At 38.3% G+C, this 22328-nt stretch overlaps 1 protein-coding gene across 1 annotated transcript in view; it reads right to left on the bottom strand.

The window, feature by feature from the left end:
* Nucleotides 1–22328, bottom strand: part of DLG5 (discs large MAGUK scaffold protein 5) — a gene marked incomplete at both ends in the record, with an annotated part of 106396 nt that overhangs the window by 44792 nt on the left and 39276 nt on the right. Inside the window, 4 exons of the mRNA XM_080347501.1 lie at nt 2668–2851; nt 3986–4129; nt 9344–9509; nt 20768–20836. Coding sequence (XP_080203627.1) covers nt 2668–2851; nt 3986–4129; nt 9344–9509; nt 20768–20836 — 563 coding nt within the window. The remainder of the gene's footprint in view (nt 1–2667; nt 2852–3985; nt 4130–9343; nt 9510–20767; nt 20837–22328) is intronic.

Raw genomic sequence — 22328 nt, 5'->3', positions numbered from 1 at the left:
TTTAAACACAGTCTGACCTGAATCTTAGTTTCAAATTAATTTCCATTGACATAAGAATCTTGTTGTAAATAGCAACGTTGATGATAAATGACCAGCAACAACAGAAAGGCACTAATGAGCTTCAGCAAATCTAGTCCTTCCTTCTTCCTTCTCAACAGACAAAAAAAAAATGCCCAAAACGAGACCTTACCCCTTTTCCCTCCTTTTTTTTAAATACTAGGCTCATTTTTTCATTTTACCTTTTACATAGAAATTTGGCCTTGATGGAGCAGTGGGAACAAACAGGAACACTCTATATAGAGAGGTGCCAGGAATTTCTGTAATCATAACATTAGCCTACAAAGGTGTGTTCCCAACTATCCGAAAATAAAAAGTATTTAAAAAAAAAAAAAAAGAAGAAAAAAAGACAGAAAATGTCAGCTCTATAAAATGCTGAAATCAAATACATAGCAACTACCCTCCATGCACAAATTGTCTCCTCATCTTCTTCTGCCGTACACTCAGAGTAAGGAGCAGTTCCCGCACAGGGCAGCACACAGATGCCTGCAGAGCAGAAGGGAAGGAGCCGGACAGACAGACTGCCCACTCCCTGCCCACAGGCACAGGGTAACAACCAGCACTGTCAGGAAACCTGTTCTCTGCACAGGCAAGATAGGAGAGACAACGTTCTTCAGCCCGACACTGCTCTCCTTTAAATAATGCAGATGTGTAAAAGCAGTAAGTTACTGTTCATAAAGTGGTCCTGAACAAGGCTGCACTTCACAAGAGTCTCATGGCTATGGCTATTCTCCACATACCTCTCCTACTCTCGGTGAATTCAGTAGCATAATTCACACAGGGCTGGACCTGTGATTAGCTAGCATGCTTCAGTCAACCATTTCAGACATGCTAAATGTGATAAACTGTTGGCATATGTAAAGGGTAAATACATTTTGATTTAAACCCGCTCAAGAGAGCTGCTTTCCTGAAGACTGCTTTCCAAAGCATTCTGAGAACAGGTTTGAGAACCAAGTATTTGAGAATCCAAACAGCAACAAACCACTTCTCACTGTCTAAAGCACACATGGAATATCTTTTTGCAGAAAACACACTAAATCATTAAGGAAAAGAAGGACAAATATACTCGAAATGGTATGGAATTCAGCATAAACTTTCTACCAGAGATTTGACAGAGGACAGAAATGCCATAAACAGGGAGCAGTGCACTAAAGGAGGTCTCCCATTCAAAATCCCGGTCTGAGAAAAAGTAAATAGTCCCAGCTGGACAGAGGACGGCAGCCATGGCAACAAGAAACTTCATATGCAAGCAGCAGAAACTTAAGCTGGTCAGCTGCTCCACAGCAAATCCATGACAATCCCACACGAAGAGTAACCCAAGCAAACATTTTTGCCCTCTGAAGCCACTAAGATGTTGTGTTTCGCTACAGCCTGACGATGAAACAACACGTCAGAGAGGTCAACACAGAGTTTGACTGATTCAGATGAGAAATGACACAGACAAGACTCTTGATGCTCCTTCAAGACCCCATGATTCAATGTAACATACTGAGAAACAGGGTTACACAACTTTCTGATGGAGTCACTTACAGTTTTCTTTAAAGGTTTAATCATTATGTTGACATGAGACTGAATTTATATAAATAAATACTGACAATGATACTTCAGCCTCCTTCTCCGCTGCCAGACAATTTCAAACTTCAGGACAGAACCTCCAAATACAATAGCCTTCTCCTGGAGGTTTTACCATCCCTGCTTTGCAGACCAGCAAACTGAGGCACAGAACAATTAAGCAACTTGCCCAGGTTTACACATCAAACCATTTCTGCTACACAGAACATCAGCTATCTGCAGACCCAAGCCACTCGACCATTTCACAGCAGAACTCTTGAGGTAACGTTAGAGGAAGGGCCCTAAGGGAAATACAAATCTTCACTCCTTTTTGCACAAGCTCTCCAGCACCTCCTGAAGTGCCACTCGGCACATCCAGCTCACTTTGACCTTTGCCCCTCCTACTCTAGCAAATCATTATTTTTCTTTACATGGGTATTGCTTCTGAAGCCTAATGTTTGACTTGTCAGTTTGACTTGCAAGTTTGCCCTGTGAATCAGGCTACACAGAGTTAACCAAGGTATTCTCTTTAACCATCCCACATATTACTGTAACTATCCTAACTACATGATCAGACTTTTCCATAGGTGAACCATGGACCTGATATGACCAGTTGATCCTTACTGTTACTTTCCTCAGTTCTTTCCTCAGAATGTGTGAACAACATTGGCCTAGAGACAGCTTGTTATAAAGAGTTCTGAAATGCCTACCTCTTCCTGAAAAGCTTATCTTAAGTTAAAAAATATTAATCAGCTTTAAAAAAAAAAAACCACACTTATACAATCTTCCTCATGTCCTTTTTTTTCATCTCTGCATCAAAATTTCTTAATACCACCTAACCTTCTACATCCCTCATTCTTTTTTCACAGCTAAACACAGAAAACCAATTAGTATCCAAGATCTCATTTCCTCTCCTAGTGCTGTAAAATGTAAGGTGGATGTATTAGAACGAGCACGACATAAAAGGCCGCAACACCGCATATTTGGTTTTATTGACTTATTTATCAAAGGAACAATTAATGATCTCTCCTAGCCCTTAGACTACAAGCTGCAGCTCACCTGCTGCTGCTGGCTGCGCAGGTCCGTTATCTCCTTCTGATCCTCGTCATGAAGTCTCTTCATTTCCTCACACGACTGCTGGAGGTGATTATGTTCTCGCACCAACTGCGTGTTCTTCCTCTTCAAGGTATCCATGTCCTCCTTCAGCTGTGACTGGTCACTCAGCAGCCGGCTGTGCAACGTGCTGTCACGGCACACAGAAAATGCTCTTAGAGGCCAACTTGCCAGGACAAAGTCCTCGACTAACTAATTTCAAGCATGAGTTTCCTACCAAGAAAGCAAGTCAAATTAACTCAGTTCTATGTAGAGTATTCCAAGCATCCGGGGTGGGGGGTGGGAAACAAAACCACCACCACACAACACATCAGAACACCAGAAATGGGGATATAAGCATAAAAATACACGAAAGTACACAGTACTAAACAGCACCAGAAGAGATGATGGATTTACGCCACCCACCAGTGGCATTCCACAGCCATTTTAAAAACAAGCAAACAAACAGAAATGGTATTCCAAGAGTACTCCAGGCTCCTTGTAAAGAAGTCATGCAACTTACTACAACTGCACCTGGTGACAATACTTAATACTATTTTGAGGTTTTGGAAGAAGAACATAAGGAAATGATGCCTATCTTTAAAGGCTTGAGGAGCTGTGGGTGAAAGTGCTATGTAAGAACTAGCAGCCCCCAACAAAAACAAACACTGTCATGAAATACTAGTCACACTTTAGAGTGCAGATTTAAGTGATATAAACTTCAAACCAAGAACCTATCTGCATTTCTATTTCTGAGTTGTCTTCCTTTCAAGTGAACAAGACGTTACCCTGCTTGCACCAATGACTGATTTTTAAACAGAAGCACATGCTAGAAATATTCACCAATTTCTCTGTTTCACCACATTTTCATAAGTGCTTACAACTGATTTAAGTTTCTGTTAAAACTTACACAAGTCAGCATGAGAGATATCACTACCTATTAAAAAACAGTAACCAGTGAAATTCTCTCAAATTATATTCTGCTCTCCACCCTGACAGTAAGACTATTAGATTGTATCTGCAAATCAGCAACTAGGCTTTCCTTGTCAGTGCTCCATCAAAACATCAGAGATTTCTATCTCAAATTCTTCAAAATAAAATAACCAATCCATAATTTATCATTTCAAATAGGCCAGAAATGTGTTACCTGATGCATGAAAACATTAACCTTGTGATTAAAGTGAAAAAACAGAATTAAAAAAAAAGTTTATGACCATGTTCTAATACTTCATGATCTAGCACAGACTGGTAAAGTCTTCCTTTGGACAGTTTTACTAATACTTACTGATAAAAATCTGCCTCTTTTGCTGCTTCTTCACACCGTTTAAGTGTCTTGGTGTGTTGATTCTGCAGAGACTGTAGGTCTGACATGGCCTTCATGCACTGAATCTTCAGTCTTTCATAATCATGATTTGGTTTTGGACTGGGCCTAGCATGGAAAAAGAATATGAAGGCAAATGTCAGCTACTAAAGAGAATGAAAAGTCTGAGAAATTACTATCCAATAAATAAATAGTATCAGACAACTGTTGATTCTTAGGTTATGTTATGCTGTAATTTAAACACTGACCATGTCACATTAAGATGTAGCCACAAATAAAAATTCACCAACTTTAACCTGTATTAGTTTTATGCTGAGAGATAACAGCTAATAATGAGATCATTCTAACACTGACACAACCAAAACCAGTCCTGAGCACGCACGTACCCTCTTCTGAGCAGCGGGATTATCACAGGGCAGAAGTGTCACTCGATACAGGACCAAGTGGATCCCAGCAGCTCAGGTCCCGGCGCTGCCAGGGCAAACCTCCCGTGGCAGCAGCACTGAGCTGCGCTGAGCGGAGCTCAGCAGACGCTGCCAACGCCAAGCGGGGGTGCGCAGAGACCTGGGCTAAGAACAACGTCTCACCTGGGCAGCAGCTGCAGGATCTTGTCTACACCTCCCATGGAAACAGCAGAGTTAGAGTTGAGAGAAAACATTTCAATGGGACACCAAACACATGCATCTCTGCCAGCAGAACTTGACCAGTTTGACTTATTGAGCATTGAATTTAATTAATTTGACTAAGTCATTCTGCTGAATTACATATCTCATTGAGTGCTACCATGTTTTTTAAACTACTACACATAAAAGAGAAAGTAAGTGAGAATCTACCTTGTGTTTCCACAAAATAGCCCAAATTCTGTTCAAATAATTACTAAGAATCTCCTGTACAATATAATCTCCAATAAGAAATTTTCAGTAACCTGAACAAAGTGAAAGCCAAAGTCAGTCAAAAGATAACTTATGACTGATTTTTTTTTAGTATGTAAGGATTACTGGGAGAGGAGACATTTTGTAAAATAATCTACGTTGTCAAGCAATTGTCAAGCAACACATTATTCTAGATTGCACAAGATACTTCTATTTATTTATTAAAAAATCATAAATCATGCTAGAAACTAAATTAGCAGGGTTATGGCTTCTTGTTTTGAAGCACTAAGCTTCTGAAAGAGACTCTAAATTGAACTGTTCCTCCTCTGTATAGTCACAAAATTTCTGCACCATCTGATTTTCCAGTTTCAAAATGAAGCTTCTGACAGCTGTCTCTGTGTCACGTCCTGGGTCTCTTATAACTCCACAGGCAATGAGGGGGTAGGGGGCTAAACCAAAACAAAACACACTACACACCCACACACCACCAGCAAACGAGAAGAAAACAACTGCTTTCTAATTTAACTCTGTTTATTCACATATTGGATTTGCTCCATTGTTACCCAGATCCCTCTTTCTCCCTCCCAGCTCTGTCTCCCAAGCGGCTTCACTGCAAGCGCAGCCTGAAAAGCAATCAGAATTCACTTCATATAGGAACAGCAGCAGCACCGTGGATTCTGGAACTGAAACGCAGCTGGCACGAATCAAAATGAAAATGGTTTCTCACTGCTGCAGTGGTCAGAGTTGTTAAAAAGAAAATGCCAGCCACATCTGATTCACAGACTTCTAGACAGCATCTGTATGATATGAAGGTGTTTTTTAGCAACCCAGTAAGTTCTTTAACTGCAATTCCTCTTTTTCTCCTCTCTACAGAGAAATGCTCCTGGGAAAAACAAAACCAAAGAAACCCTTCCCTGACTGACAGACTCTACCAACAGTTAAAAGCTAAATTAATATAAAGCAATGGAATATTCAAGTCATATCTACAGGGATGTCTTTTAGGTTTTTTATTAATTAACTGTTTAGGGATGCAAAAGAACTAGTACATTATTTATACAATGTTACAGACATAGTACCAAAACTACTACCATCTTAATACTTCTAAAATATAACTGCTGTTGGCATAAGTAAAACTTAATTTGAAATGTTCACACCCTTGACAGAAACACAAAAACCCAAGGATTTATTTAAATCAGATTTTAGGGAGAACTTCTTGAGTGTAGACACCATCTGTCTACCACAGTTATTAAACTGACAACATTAATAGAAGAACAGTTTAATCCTCAGTTGAAGTGTTAACCTTACTCACACCCATTAGCACATGTTCATATTAAACTTGTAATCATAAATTCATATCGGTGCAAAATATTTCAGTGTATGAATTTTTACTAAAGGATAACTATTAGTTGAGTCAAAGCAATGGTGAGAACTTGTTCTACAAGTTTAACACAAATCACGTCTATTTCATATATTGCTGAAGTAACACTAGCATTATTCTAATTTAAAACAAAAATAAATCCTATAAACTTATGGACACCATGTAGGTAACTGCAGAAGTTTGCCTACCTACACAATGAGGAATCAACAACAATGCCATCAGTAACATTCTGCATTTTACATCATCTAGATGAAATAAAAAACATCTGGATAGCCAGGGCCATATGTTCTGCAGCGCTGTTCCAAGGCTTTATGTCTCAGCCAGACAAACAGGGATATGCACAGGAGGAGCATTGGTCAGAAGTCAAAAATCAAAACTGTTGCAACAAAGCAATCCATTCAAATGCACACAGTGGTTGACTCTTGTTTAAGTAAGACCATCACACTTCTATGCTAAAATGCCTCATAAAATACATGAAAATATTATTTCAGTAAAAGAGAAGTGTCAGTTACTATTTTAGAAGCATTGGTTCAAACAGTAACAAAATGGTCCAATAGTTTTTCTGATACTTGTATAACAACTCTAAAAATCCTTCATATTCCAGCAGAATTACCCCAAGCATAAATCAAGGCCGCAATGAGACTGACATTTAAATGTACCTGATGCTGACACAAAAGCTAATCCCAACAGCAATTGTGGGCAATGCCAACCCAACAACTTGAAAATGTTTTTCTTTACTATTGCAATTCCACCACTACCACCACTTATGTATCACACATAAAGAAAACCTCTTCTCAAAGACAGTCCCTTCAGGCGGTTTATTTGTACTGCAGTTCTCTTCTGCCACCACCAAAGTAGGAAGAATAGCAAGGTTAAATCTCTAAAGTGCACCTTGAGCATGCTAAATTATTTGGTCAAATCTTTGCTCAACCACCACAACACGTGCACATGTACAGTCACCATCAAGTGACACAAGCACAGCATGAGCAATCCTGCTCCTGCCCAGCAGGATGACACATGTTCAGCTGATTCAGCACATCACAATCCACTTCTGTGGCTCTTCTTCCACTGCTCTGGGCTTAGTCAACACTTGCTTTGGAAAACAGCTCTTGGTTTTGCAACCGCCAGCCGTCACCGCCAGCACAGCCCAGCCTACAACTGTGTTGAGAGCTGCAACTGTTCTGAACCGCGCCGTGGTGACGTGTCGAGATTCGCCTCTGCAGCACCTGTGTTTGGTACGGCCATGGTTAAAGCAGCACACACAGCCACAGAAACAAAAGCCCCTTTTTGGGTCATAAAAGTCACCATCTGAATAATGATCTTTCGGCTTTCACACTTCAGCATAACAGTTTGCAATGTCTCGGCTTTGACTCCTGGAAGGGTGATGATTACTTTTATAGGAGGAAAGAATGCACAACAAAGTAAAAAAAAATACCAGGAAGCTTTCAAAAACTACAGAGGTGTATATGGATGTGAGGAGTTGTTGCTTTTATGCTGAAGGAAAAAAAATGTCAACTAATAATCTTCATTTATTTCCCACTCTTCAAATATTTAATGTTTGGAAGGCAGCATTCTCCATCTAACATGCACTGTCCAAGCACTGCCCAAATACAATGTTTATTTTGATGAATCCTTCTCTAAGCTGTAAACATTTATATTTTCCACAAAATACAAATCCTACACTGGCAGCAGAAGATTGATTTAACAGTTAAGGAGGAAAAAACTAGGGCAGTTCAGAGTACAGCTCATCAGAACTTTATTAATAGTATCCTGGATTATGGAGAACATTAACGTAAGCTATAAAATCCTAAATGTCTAAACTCTAGTGACTTAAAATCAGAAGTTCCTCTGTACGAGTAACTAACTGGAAGCTATGAAAAAGACGTTGACATTTGACAACCTTTTTCTCTCCTGTTCCCGCAACACTTGGAGACCCTCAGATAGAACACAACGCTCTTAAAGGAGCCCTCAGAACTCACTGGGATAGGATGGGGGCATCAGGATGGGTAGCTCAGGCATGAATAAGATACACAGATTCTCCCAATTCTAGTTCACTGGTTCAAATCTTGACCTTCTCTTATAGGGACAAAAAGTCCAATGAATGACCTGACCACATTTAGGTTGAGCTGATGAAGTAAAAGATACAAACAGCAACAAACAGGGCATTTAAGTTCAAGGAAGCTAGGTGCTATGGCAACATCTCCCAGGTAATCTGCTCTTTGCTTTTATTTCAGATTCGGTGACAGAATTTTTTTCCAGGGTTAAAAAGTTTGTTTTACATGTGCTTACTGCAGGCAAAAAGCTACCTGTTCAGTGTGCCAAAAGTTACATTTATAAACTTTACTCCTCTAAAATAAACAATCCTGTTTCCTTTATCTACAATTAACTCATACTCTCCCAGAGTACTATCTTCCTCATAGCTAATCAACTCTCAAATGAGAATGAGCTGCACATGGCTGCTTGGTATTAACTGACTTTTGAACACGCGGTGTTTTAATTTGTCAGTGCCCGTAACTTCTCACTGGATGAGTATCTTTCTCTCAAAACCTTAATGCCACACAGTCCCCCAATATATGCATAACAGAAAGCTTATGTCCTATAAAATACTTACTCCCCTCAAGGAAAGTCCAAACCTCTATCTCCTTGCAGAAGCACAGGAATAGCTGAGATCTTTTTCTCTTGTAATTTCTGTTCTCCAGCCAATTATTCTGAGCTATTTCCCTTTCTTTTCTCTTGCTTTCAAAACAGCACATGCTTCAGCGACTGTCTTCCTTCTCTTCCCATAACATAACCAAGGGACTTGTTTGCTTTCTTCTCTCAACACAGAGATGAGCCCTACTCCCCTCATTCTCCCAGCAACATTGCTGGACAAAGTGGGAATACGCTTTCAACAGGCAGCTCAAAGACCTGGACGTGGTCACCTACACCCACACACATCACCAGGATGAAGGTAAGTTACAAGCAACATATTTACATCACAATATCTTTGCTGCTTTACAGGCAAGCAGGAGTCAAGCGACTTGAAAACACTATTGAGAATTTAATTAAAATGTTACATTTCTTTGTTTTTACCTGCAGTCATCGAAAGTTGATCCAGGAGATGAAAGTGCAAGTCTCTTGCGCAGCTCATCCCTCTCTCGAGTTACCTGACGGAGCTGATATAATATTGTCTCCAGCTTCTCACTCATCTGTCTTGTGTCTATTACAGGTGGTGGAGATGATGCTTTACCAGTTGTACCTGACCAAGAGATAAATAATTGGCAGTCAGAGAACTCCTTAGAAGAACAATACATCTTCACCAAGAAGTTAACACTGATTTAAAAGATCCTACATTTCTGGTTGCAGAATCCTGTTCAAAAATGAAACAAGTAATGGAAGTTTTCATTAGTGAGTTGACACAAGAAAAACTCCAGTCAGATTCCATGCTAGCAGAAAGGTCCTGTCTGTGTTGCAAGTTAACTTTGCATGAGTAGGTTCCTTGCTTACCCATGAACTTCCAAGTTGCCTAAAAAACAAGGCAATTGCGAAGACCTCAGGAACTACCACAGTAACAGAAGCCATAGGCACAAAGGTATTTCTAATACAGAACCACATTCCTCTTTCTTTAAAAAAAATAATTTAAAAAAAAAAAAAAGTCATTTACACTTGCCCCAGCAACAGCAGAGAAACTGCTACAGCACAGGGGCTCTTTTCCTTTATCTACCAGCACAGACATATTATTTTGCCATGTGCTACTGCCAATATTTATTTTTAACACAATTCTATGCTTCCACATGTTCCAATTTATCAGTCCAGTATGCGAAGTCAAAGATTTGACTTGCCAACAAATTGTGAGAAACAGGCTTCATCTTTAACAACACTGGTGAAAACGAAGCACATTTACCATCACTGCAACTGGACTACACATCGCATTTCCTCTAAGGGGCAGTCATACGTTAAAGAGTTTCAGGGGATCTTTCAATTCTCAGCTTTCTTAATATCAGAAATGAACAATGATGCCTACTGTCTTCTCAAACAGCTATACCAATACAAAGAGGTTTTCTTCCACCTGAGACATAAGAGTTTGGTATATTATGTTTCACAACATGCTGACAATTTACTCAACTGTAATTTTAGTTCTGCTCATTTTAATCCCAGACATGAGAGCAAACTCAAAGGTCATAGATGTGAAAGCTAAAGGCCTAAGCGTATACAGGAAATTATTATTTTCTACCCAAACGATAAATTCTAGAAATAGTTTGTGTAATTATACAACTGAAACAGTATGTTAACATATGTATTAACTGCTTAGGATGTACCTTTATTATGCCTTTTTTTAAATGAAAAAACAAAAGCTACAAAAGTAAAATAACGCTCTCTGATCACTGCCTTCTCAAAGAAATAATTTCAAACATTTATTTCCCCTGATCAAATGCTAATGAGTTGCAAGGATTGGCTTTTTATCTCTAAGCCCAGTTTGGGAATGTACTGCAGAATGCAAAAACTCCCTCCAACTTTTAAGCAGAACTACCTGTGCTTTGAAGTTTCCACACCAAAATAACTGCAGGGTCAGGGCTACCACACATACAACATCTAGAATAATAGGATCCCTGTTCTTATTCCTTTCAGCTGTTACTATAATTTTGTAAGGAGAATTTATCAGCACAGACTGTTCTTTTAATCTAACTACTACAAAATTATGTATGTAAATGCTCTAATAGTGAACTGAAGAAATAAAATATTTGAGGAGCAGGCTGTATTCTGCAGAAAGGCACAAATGCACATCACTCAAAAGAATTCTCAATGGAGGCTTCATTTCAGCTTTATCTTACTGCTTTGTTTCACTCCTCAATCCACCCAGAGCCCTTTCATGTATATGGACTATGGATCTTACACTTTTATAAAGCAGTTATACTTTCTTTTTCTAAAATAAGAACCATTCTACATAACTTTTACAGCAAGATTATACAAATGCAGTCACCAATGCAAATGCACTATCTTAGGCTCATGATATAAGGAATAAATAGGGAAAAAAATGAACAGATTAAAAAAGACAGAGTACGTATTCATTTGGAATAGTCTAGACACATCAATGCGCAGGGAATTTCATGAACAAGTGAAAAGGTAAAGACAGACAAACCTAGTTCAGGTACTGACAGACTGCATGGTTTTGTGTAAATTCAGTGGCAACCTGCACACCCTGGCACTTGAGCTGACACGTCAGAAAACGCATAACAGTGAAAAAAGTCTCCTGCTCGGCCTAACAAAAAAGTTCAAGAGCTTATCTGTCACCCTGGGGCTGCTGGCGAACCAAACAGATCAACAGGATGCAGAGGGCACAAGAGGAAGGAGGAGATAAATCAGGAAGGCTGGTGTGCTTTACATGGAGGAAAGGGCACTGGATTAACAATAGTCCAGCACCAATATCAGCATTATCCCCAGGAGTCGTCCCACAGACAATGTCCGCTGCACAGTCCGACACAAGCACACAATGGCTGCTCTGGGAATATAAAACAGACTAAAAGAAGGTTTTACTGCTGTTCGTCCACCTCTTTCCCCTCCCAGATCTGACAACATCCCAGTAACAATCTGCTTCAGGTGAGGAAAACATTTGTGCACACAGTTACAAAACTGTGCCAAGCCAGACAAGACTGATTTAAATAAAGACAGGCTAATTAGCCTTATGAAAGAAGCTTTCTTGACTAACATGAAGCCATTTGTCTTAGTATCAGAAACGGTTATTTTTCATTAACTTGTCACTTTTTACAAGTACATCAACAAATGCTTTCAACTCAAATGCAGTTATATTGTTGTCAACACATAATACGAGCCAAGAGATACATGCCTTCTAAGTGCTGTAAAAACACAGATCAATACAATCCAGATATTCCCACTATTATCCTTAAAAGAAGTCAAAAAAGTTCATCTTTGCTTGATTTATTAACAACCTTACATTTTCAATAGTTGGACAAAAGGCTTCATAAATGTTAAATCAGATTTTTGGACGCTCAAAAAAAAAAACAACAAACACTACTTCAATAAATTCCTCTTTCATAAAAAAAAAAATCAATACTCTTCATTTCTTTTAAAGGGGCTTTTATATTTGAATGTTAAAAGCTCTTTATTGCATCTGACATCTTGATGCAGTAGGAGGAAAGTGAGCTGTGCTTCCATCTTTGTGTTCTTTTTCCATCTGACTGCATATTTTACACAACAGTACTTCCTTTCTGTGCTTTACCCAGTCAAACTGGTCTTAAAACGTGCACGCCTAAAGGCTAAATCTCCATTATCCAAATTGTGCCACCTTTCAGTAGCTCGCCTGCTTTATCGGACAACCTGGATTTGTAGAAATGTATTTACTGCGTGTCCTGCCAAGTTAAACTCATTCATGAGCCTTGCAACTCATTTTTCAGGTGAACTGCACTTGGGCTTTGAGAACCCAACCATACAGAAGTCACCTCCCCAGCCATCCCCCAGGTAAGGGGTGTCCCACCAGCTCCTGTCACCACCCACAGCCGGGATGCGTCCTGTGGGCAAAACGCATTTTGCCCGTAACACAGTCCATGCACTAAGTCCTGAGTACACACTGACGTACCTAAAGCAAGATTTTGTAGGATTTCCGTCACAGATTGTACAAAAGAACAGCATTAAAAACAGATGCTGAAGCAATCCTATCTTGCATACAATTCTTGATGATTACTCTAATCATCACTGACTGAAGAGATAACACAGCCACATGGAAACCACTGCTCGGTTAGATTCATAATCATATTTGGAGAGGGGGTAGCACAGTTTTTGAAGGAAAAAAAAAGCACACTTTAAGAGAAACAGGGCTGGGAAACCTGTTAAACTGACCAAGATGAATCACCATGCTGAATCAATATAATGTTGAAGTGGAAAAATGGGTACCAATATATAAACAACTACTTTTTAAAAATATCATTAATATATTTTGAATTATAATAAACTCATTCCTGCTTGCACAGTATACAATAATAGTTTGTATTTCAAAAGACAATTGTCACAAGCTAACAAATGTCTGAATTTTATGATAATTTTTTAAACTCCTCTTACAAATTGGTGCCAATTCTTGTTTGCACACAGGAGACTATTAATTGTACAGTCAAACCTTTTTCATGACTTTCAAAACAGAAAAAAAAGTTGTTCAGAATATATTTCTTATGGCCTTGTACATCATGACAGTAAACACTTGCAAAATTTATTGCAAAGCATGACCAACAGGGTTTCTCCCCAAGCTTGGGAAGGGGTAGGGAGTAAAAACTTAGGCGTGCTGTAGGAAAATGCATGCTAAAATATCTACTTTCAATAATTTATGAGGTCTAGAACAGGATTACATGTCAGAAGTTATCATTTAGATACATTTCTTCAGATGTATCTTCTGAAGTGGTCTTGAAATAGTAAAAACAAGCAGCAATACATTGAGGAAAGGGAACTTACAGGTAAAATAATGAACTGTGGAACCAGTTTCATCTGACAGAAAACCTAACAGGTACTGAAAGCAGTGAGGCTCATGTAACACGCAAAGACAAAAGAATGGGTACCACTTCAGTATTTGCTTTAATGCAGAATGTAACAAGCTAAACAAACCCTCCAGGAATGTAAAACAAACTTCCAACCTCCGCAAGTTTAAGACTTCAGAACTGAACAGTGGTTCTAGAAAGACCATCAGGAAACACAGTCTAAAGCCTAATTTTCAAAAATAGCAAGGAGGAGGGAAAAAGACCAGATATGTCAATTCAAAAAGTCATTGAAGAACTTTGCTGAGCTAAAATACAATAGAGAGTAAAATCTGTTACCATCACCAAGAAAAATACAGCCAAAGCTTCTGGGTTTGAATATTCAGAAGCTCCCTGGTGGGAAAGCTCAAACCCTACATTTGTCAGGCTTACAACCACACACTGAAAGCAGAACCTGGACAAAGCTGTCCAGTCTGAACCCACGTGGGACAACTAGTGCACACTGGCCAAGGGGATGAGACTCCACCTATGTTCCTTCACATCATCTCTGGCAGAGAAGTTAGGAGCATCATCTCACCGTACTGTTTTATGGCCTCAAAACAAAACTGCAGATACCAAAGGATTTCCTGAATTTCACGCAGACTGATAAAGTGCCTCAAGGAGTAATGAAAAACACCGTGTTCCAGACATGCTGTCTGCAGTGAATAAGATGAGTATTCACATACACTGTGTTTCCATTCAAATCATTATAGACAAACCAAATCTTCAGAAATTTCTCCATGGAGCTGCCAAATGTTAAGACGATGTTATAGCAAACAAAATACCACGAAGCAATCAGCTATTCATTAGCGGTTTTCAAGCCCTATTCATGCAGAACCCTTAAGAGACCAACAGGTAACTCAAACTGATGCATTACAGCAAATGTTAAAAAAAAAAAAAAAGGGAGCGGGGGGGGAGGGAAGAGAACAAAAGGAAGGGGAAAAAAAATAATATAAAAAAACCCACAAAGAAACACAAACAAGAACACACACACATCATCACCAACCACAACCAAAGAAACAAAAAACAAAACCTAACGCAAACAAAAGCCAAAAACCAACACCCATCCTCCAAGACTGCATCAGTATACATCAGCACACTTAACTTTGTTGTTACTGTTGCTTTGTTTAAAACAGGGTATCAGAGCCATTGAGTAATTCTTGGGCACCTCTGAAGTGACAGAAGTTGAGAACACCGTGCATGACTACATGGCAACTCACAGTTACCTGCAAACGGATCCCAAACAAGTCAGTGATAATACATTAAAGCTATTAGGAGTGCTCATTACTTAAGAGAAAAGTGTTATTAACAAATACACTGAAAATTAAGCAAAAATATTAAGGACCAGTCCCATAGACATTGATATGATTCATGAACAGAGTTAAATAGAAGGAGAATAAAGTTACTTTAAGTTGGTGGAAGAGGGTGTTTATTTCCAAAATTAAAAGTCTTACTTCCACTAACCTAAACAGGTACTACTCAGATCAAAGGACAAGAAAATTACACATGAAATAAATACATAAAAAATAGTTTAATTAAATTACTGAAGCCAAGTTTTACAGAAAATTTACTTCTGAATAGAGAGACTGATTGGTGAGGAGGTGGAACAGGGAAGGCAATCACTGCAGCACAGAAAAGGATTCTGATGTGGTATACCACTGGTGTTCCTAGTATGTTCTCTCATTCACTTGTGGCCTTTCACAGGTGTAATACTGTCACTTGTTCCTTTATCAGTATGTGTTAACAGTTGAGGTATTTTTACCAAATATAAATGTTGGGGTTGTGTTATTAAGAAAATAAATACAGCAAGAGTTTCCTATAGGCTGTCATGGAAGAATAAATCAATCACTTTTTCAGACAACTAATGAGTGTTTCTATTTCACTGAAGGAGTATCATAAATGGCACCTGCAACTGAATACTTCCTATCAGTAGTGAAAACAATTACAGCTGAAGAAAGTGTAAAGCAATAAACTGAAATCACAACATAAAAGGACACTTGTCAAAATGGTTATCATGAAAATGGGGGATAAAGGGTTGCACATTGTAGGGAAGGAATTATCATCGAATGAGAGGGGTAACATTTGCTTTGGAGTAAGAATTAAGGCCCTCAGATTAAGTCCCTTGAATTGCAACTGTCTGTAAATAGCCTGTCAGGCTGCTAAGCTAACAAAGCACTAAGCAAGGAAATACTGTCAGTTGACATCAAAGTTGGACAAGCTTGGTGGGGACAGATATACGACTCTCTCATTGCTGCAAGAAAAAGTCATAAAATTGTGCCAATGACAGTGTTTGTTACAGACTGGTATGTAAATTCACATAGGAAAAGGTAGTACAGCAATATGAACAGTGAAGAACAAGAAAAGTAATAAAATGGGTAAGAACTGAACAGCTGGAACAATAACATTCTGTTAAAAGTTAAAGGTGATAGTATCCAATGTGGAATGAAGAGGATACAAGATTGACAGTTGTAATCAAAATAATGCAAAGAGATCTGGCTGTGGAATGAAGGAAATCAGACATGTGGAAAGACAGGAGGCCTTTTCCATTCCAAAAATCCTCTCATTAGGATCTCAGTGTATTCTCATAGAATGGAAGAGTATGTAAAAAAGATGGAAACTGCAAGTAGAGTAGATAATCGAGAGGAGCAGAGACACTAGTAAGGACACTATGCTACTACTTCCCATTGAGAACAAATTTGATTATTTCAGGCTGAAGTATCATATAAATAAGGTAACATTTGACTGAGATTATATAATCTACAGATAATCTTTTATAACACAGGCCTTCCATACCTTCCTTTACAGGTCCAGAAAATTATCTGCTGGGATACAGAAAGAAATCTGGTCCAACCCTCCCATTTAAGCTGGACCACCTAGAGTCAGTCGACCAAGACTAAGCAATTTACTAGAGTGCCTGGTGAGCATTTATCTTTAAAATGATAAATGTCATATTACTGTGTGGCAGTATGCAAACTTTTTTCCTGTTGTTGTTGTAGTGTTTTTTTAAAAAGAGGGCCTTTCTTTTCCTCTCAATTATCACAGCTGGTCAAGTGGGAGACTAGTCAGTGACTGCAACGTACAGCTGTGTTACTGGTTTCTATCCAGTTCCTAAGTGACACTGTTGTTCCATGCTTGGCACGCCAGGCACTGAATCTCCATAAGTAACTATTCTGATGTCAAAGACACAGGATTGTAGCTCCATTCAGAGGGTCTGCCAGGCACGGGGAGTGGGCAGATGACGGATGCTTCTATTTACACATAAAAATATTTGTCATTAAGCCAAGAGCAAAGAGAAAGGAAATACAGAGAGAGTATCACAATTTAATGAGGATTGTTCCTTCATGGGGAAGAATGTGGGGCCAGAGAACAATGGTGGGATGCAGGGATTACAGCCGTTTATATCATACCTCTTTTGAAAACTAAAAGTGAATATTTGCCCTTAGTCCCATCGAAACTACCTATTTTACATATACAGCATGAACTTTCTTAATACATGGGAAAGAAAAAGAAGGAAGCATAAAATAAAAAGAAAATACTGTCAACTAAACCAATTTGGAATGATGAGGAAACATACAAGCAAAACCTGTAAAGAGCAATGATCTGTCACTGTTTTATTTACATACAGATATGAAAGTTAAAAAAGGCAGATTCACCTATGATCAAGGCAGATAAACCTATGAAGAGGATTTTCTTCTCTGAAGTTGCTACCCTGCTGCTACAGAGGTGGGAAAACTGGCTTTATCAATTGTTTATTCTACCACACACACATGAGGCTGGAAGTCCATCCTTGCTACAGCCCTCAAGCCCTGCAAGTCCATCTAGGCAGGGAAGGAGGAAAAAAGCTTAGATAACACCACAGTACTCAGGACAGACTAGCCCTAAGCTCTTCTTTGATTTACATTGCTCATTGCTTTCCTCTCATATTAGGACTGTGACATGAGTGAAGACTGAGAGAATCCCAGTGTATCCAGTTGTTCCCTGTACAGAGGCTGCTCCACCGCTGTTCTTCCATGCCGCTGCTCTCTGTGCTTGCTGCCCTCTTCTCTTTCAATGGGAGAATCAGAACTGCAAATATACCCAAGACTCAGGCACATCACGGATTTACACAGTGACTCTCATCCTTCCCTCTTCCATTCCAAATCCTAACATCATGTGTTATATATTTGACTTGAGCCCATGTTTTCTTATAACTATCTTTTAAGAACACTCATCTTAGTACTGTTTAAGCTTAGTTCTTAGATCAGGGTTCTCTTCTGGAAAATAAGCCCATTGTTATATACATCAGCTTCATAAATTAACTCTGAAATGCAGGATAGCTGTAAAACACAGTGAATCACCTCAATTTTACAACATTCTGGCTTACGTGGAAATATTTCAGAAAAAGATCATTTAATTAAGAATTCTGGCAGCAGAAACCACCTCTTAATCGATTAAGCTTGGGAAGAAAAGATAAAGCACATGTACATATCCTTTTCTTTTACTTTTATGAACTGTGGAGTCCAAAGACTACAAATGAAAGATCGTATTATTTCTGCTAATTAGAAGATGCTAAGATTCACCCTCTGCTTCTTTATCTGGGTTTAACTAGTGGCCCCAACACCCTTCTCAGTTCTTCTGAAAGGTCAAACACGTAAATATTTCTGAGCTGCTTGACAAACAGAAGCAAGGTAAACCAGAAATAAAAATTTGTTAAATATTAATGAAAACCCATGCTCTGAACTTAGGAAAAATAAAATAGATCCCTTTTCTGCTCCATGAGGAAGACACATGTGAGCGGAGACATGAAAATATTCCTTTATATGCAGGTGTGTGATCATTTAACTATCAATGTCAAACTGAGCATATTCCAAAGCTTACATTGTCTCCAAACCATGAGCTATTTATCTCTTTTCACTGATGTATTCATTTCACAGGCAAAACTTATAATTTCCACAGCACAGAACTACCCTTGTGAAAATGCATTCCAGTGAGATGGGGACTGGGGGGGAAGATGTATGTAAAATTCCTGAAATGCTATAGCAACTCAGTATTTGTTGAGATTCCATTCAAAGAAGTCATATGAAGCCTTTGGGGAGCTGGCATGCAAACAGTTTCAGTTATGATGGCTTGTCATTCAACAAATCAGTCAGTATTAAAATAATCTGACTGCAGCTTTGAAGTGACTTGCAAACATGTCTATTAGTATACATTTTGTTGGAAAAGACCCTCAAGATATGTTATTTATTAAGCAAGTCTATGCCAGATTCAAACAAATAATTCCCCTGGCTGTTACTGTACTAAATATTAAACACCTAATTCACTTTAATCATTTGAATAAAACAAAACTATGGGGAACAGTAGATCACAAGTTTTGTTTAATAGTGGGTCACTTGATTTTTTGGTTACTAACAACTCTGATCACTGCACACACCAAAGGCATAAAACACATCCAAGGACAGCCCTTTAGGTAAAATACATGGAGCAGGATTTAGTATGAACTTAAATATTTTAAAACATGAACAAAACATAGTTTGGAAAGAATTCAGTTCTGACTCATATAGGGGAACAATTAATGTCTCAGAAGTAACATGATAAATTCCAAATGTTTGTTCAGAAACAGGTATCCCATAAGGTACTATGACACAGAAAATTAACAAAATAGAAAACAGAGGCCAGGTAAGTTTGCAAGTGGTTCACTCACAAATGTTCTCTTTGTGATGGCAAACACTAGCTGTTCATTTACCTACCTTTGCTTCCAAGATTCTAAAAGGTCATGTACAAAGAATCGAGTATGTGCATTCGCAAAGTTACAGAAATTGAAAAAAAAAAACTGTTTAAGTGAACCATTCCGTTTTAAAATCAGGAACATGGTACTAGAAAGGACCACCTTCATCTTCTATCTCAGGCATCACTTCTTCCTATTATTTCACAAGCTTACTGGATTTCACCTAAAAAGAACCTCCTTCTTTGAAAGGTTCTGTTTCTCAAGTCTGGCTGTCCTAAAAATTTAGAAACTTTCTTCTTCCTATTCCAAGCCCAAATTTATTAATAGCAAATTAAATCATATGCTTCCTTCACACAACAGCATATAAGTGTGATCTTAATAAAAATGAAAATAGCATGTCATAGCTTCCTATATTTTCAGCCAAAAGTTCAGTCAACACTAAAATCTTGCTCCTGTATGCTGGAGTTCAATGTTCAGCTCAGCGACCGCGAGGGATGCCTGCTCACATCCTTAAACAGACAACTGGCTTGCCTGCTGCTGTCAGGGCAGCCTACAGATGCCTGACACAACACTGGAACTTTAAACATGCAAGAGCTTACATTCCCAATCCAAGGCAAGTGACTGGTACACAGATTTCACAATAAAAGTATTTGTGTAAGCAAAGAAGAGGAAAACTGATAGCTAAAGCAGCTATTCCAAGATCATCGTGTTGTTAGAGGTCTTTTGTCCACATTTCTTTTTCCTCTAGTGTTTTAATATTTTCTTTCCCAATGACATTACAGAGAAAATTAAGCAATTAACTGGATGCAGGAAAAAAATGGTTTAAGCTTGCAGTTACTTCCAGAAGTTTAAAAGGCTATGACCTTGGCTAATAATATTTTTAAGTACTATTTAAGTACTATTTTTAAGTACTACAGTTTTCACATCTACGTAAACATATATATACACACATATATGCATGCCTACATATATATTTTATATGCAGATTTGTAGAAAACTGCCATTTTTACATCAGTAACTACCAAGTAACTCAAAGGGTAGTTACATAATTTAACGTATCCAAATGTAACAGATTTTACTGGCAACAACTGCATACAGCTATGAAAAGGCTTAACTTGCACTACACAGAAGGGGTATAACCTTTTCTTCATGAAGATGCAGTTACATCTTGCAGTTGGACTTCTTTGATGTTATGACCTGAACCCCTTTACCCTTCCCAAAAGCAACCTTAAAAATGTGTTCTCCCAGCCCCTGAAAGATACACTTATCAAATTGTTAGATCAATACTTTACTCACCAATGCTACTCAAAGAACTGCTGCTTTCGGAATCAGAAGGCATTATGGACAGCACACTGTACGTAGATCCTAAAATCAGAAAAATAAAGGCAGCATTACGTTTTTTTTCTCTCCCCAAATCAGGCTAACCACTCATTTTCTTGATACTGTAGATGTCAAACACACTAAGTTATTGAGAACACGTCGCTAATGCATAAAAATCTAACAGGAAATGTATAATTGTAAATGAACTATGCACTGAGTAGGAAACTATTGTAGATGAAATAGTAAAAACATGTTCAGCAAAACACTGAACTAATACAATGGTTACTTCAGGTATACCAAAAATACAGAGTTTCTTCTGTACAATATGAAGATTGTGAGTGACATCTGCAACAGTCCAAACTTTTTTTGCTATCTTTTTACATGTAGCAGCTCCTATTTCATTGTGTAACTGATTTGTATTCTCATCCTCAAACTTGCTTCGCTTAGAAATTTCACTTCATTGGTAAATACATTTTGCTTGCATCCATTTTTAACTTTCAGTATCTCACCTTAAAAGCAAGAACCAAAGCAGCTATCTGCTGTTACTAACGACAGCAAGTTTCTTCCTGTATTAATAAACCAATAGACAGAGGCGCCTTTTATTTTAGTTGTTTTAGAAGTATGCAAGATTTTACTTACCAGAAGAACTAGAAAAACAGGTCCTACTTCAAAACCTTACAAACTAAACAGCTCCACCATCCCTCACAAACAGGATAAACACGTCAAAGTAAAGACAGGGTGTGATTATGTGCAAAAGTGATTTGAAATTTGGTCTATTTTCAGTACTGGCCAGGATGTGAGCTGTCTTCACAACAGCCAAGCTCAAAAACAGCTTCAATGCTTTCAGGAGCTGACTTTTCTGTAGTCCTCCTTCTTATGTTTCAATATTTGCTTCTTCCAGTCTCTTTGAAATTAAGAAATAAAAGCTGAGTAGCAGCATGAGATAAAACACATGAATCTACCTTTGAAATAGATTAAAGACAGGCAGGAAAATAAGTGAGAAATCCTAGTTTTTGCTAATCTCCTCTGCTTCTTACTAGGAAAACACATGACCCGTATATCTACCATGGTGCTAGACACAGGAAAGACTAGATGCAAGTTTACTAACAACACAAGCAATAACAACAAAATTAATTCAAAAAAGCAAACACAGGGCCCAAACTTCAGGTAGAAACAGCGATATGGACCCTAACTTTAATGGGGTGTGTTTGTTTATCTTCATAAAGAATAAGGCTCCTACATTTTATAAAAGGAGTGATACATAGGTAAAAGCAAACTTAAACAAGTATTTGAATGTAAGGAAAACTCCTTCCAAGGAAAACATCTGTTTTTATTAGCATGTGTTGCAGAAAATAAGTACCAGAACAGGAACTGAAAGTGGAAATAGGCTATTTAACCTGACAAATCCCTGTGAAAATTTATTTGAAATATATTGGTTATAGATAATTCCAGCTGGTTGTACAAGATGTCAGGTTTTTGTTTTGTTCTGCTTTTTAAGGAAAACATACACTTGTTAAAAGCAAAATGATTTCTGCAT

The sequence above is a fragment of the Nesoenas mayeri genome, assembly GCF_963082525.1.
Source record: "Nesoenas mayeri genome assembly, chromosome: 7".
In the NCBI taxonomy this organism is placed as follows: Eukaryota; Metazoa; Chordata; class Aves; order Columbiformes; family Columbidae; genus Nesoenas; species Nesoenas mayeri.
Note: the sequence above shows the minus strand (reverse complement) of the source record. Positions and strands in the feature narration are given on the sequence as shown.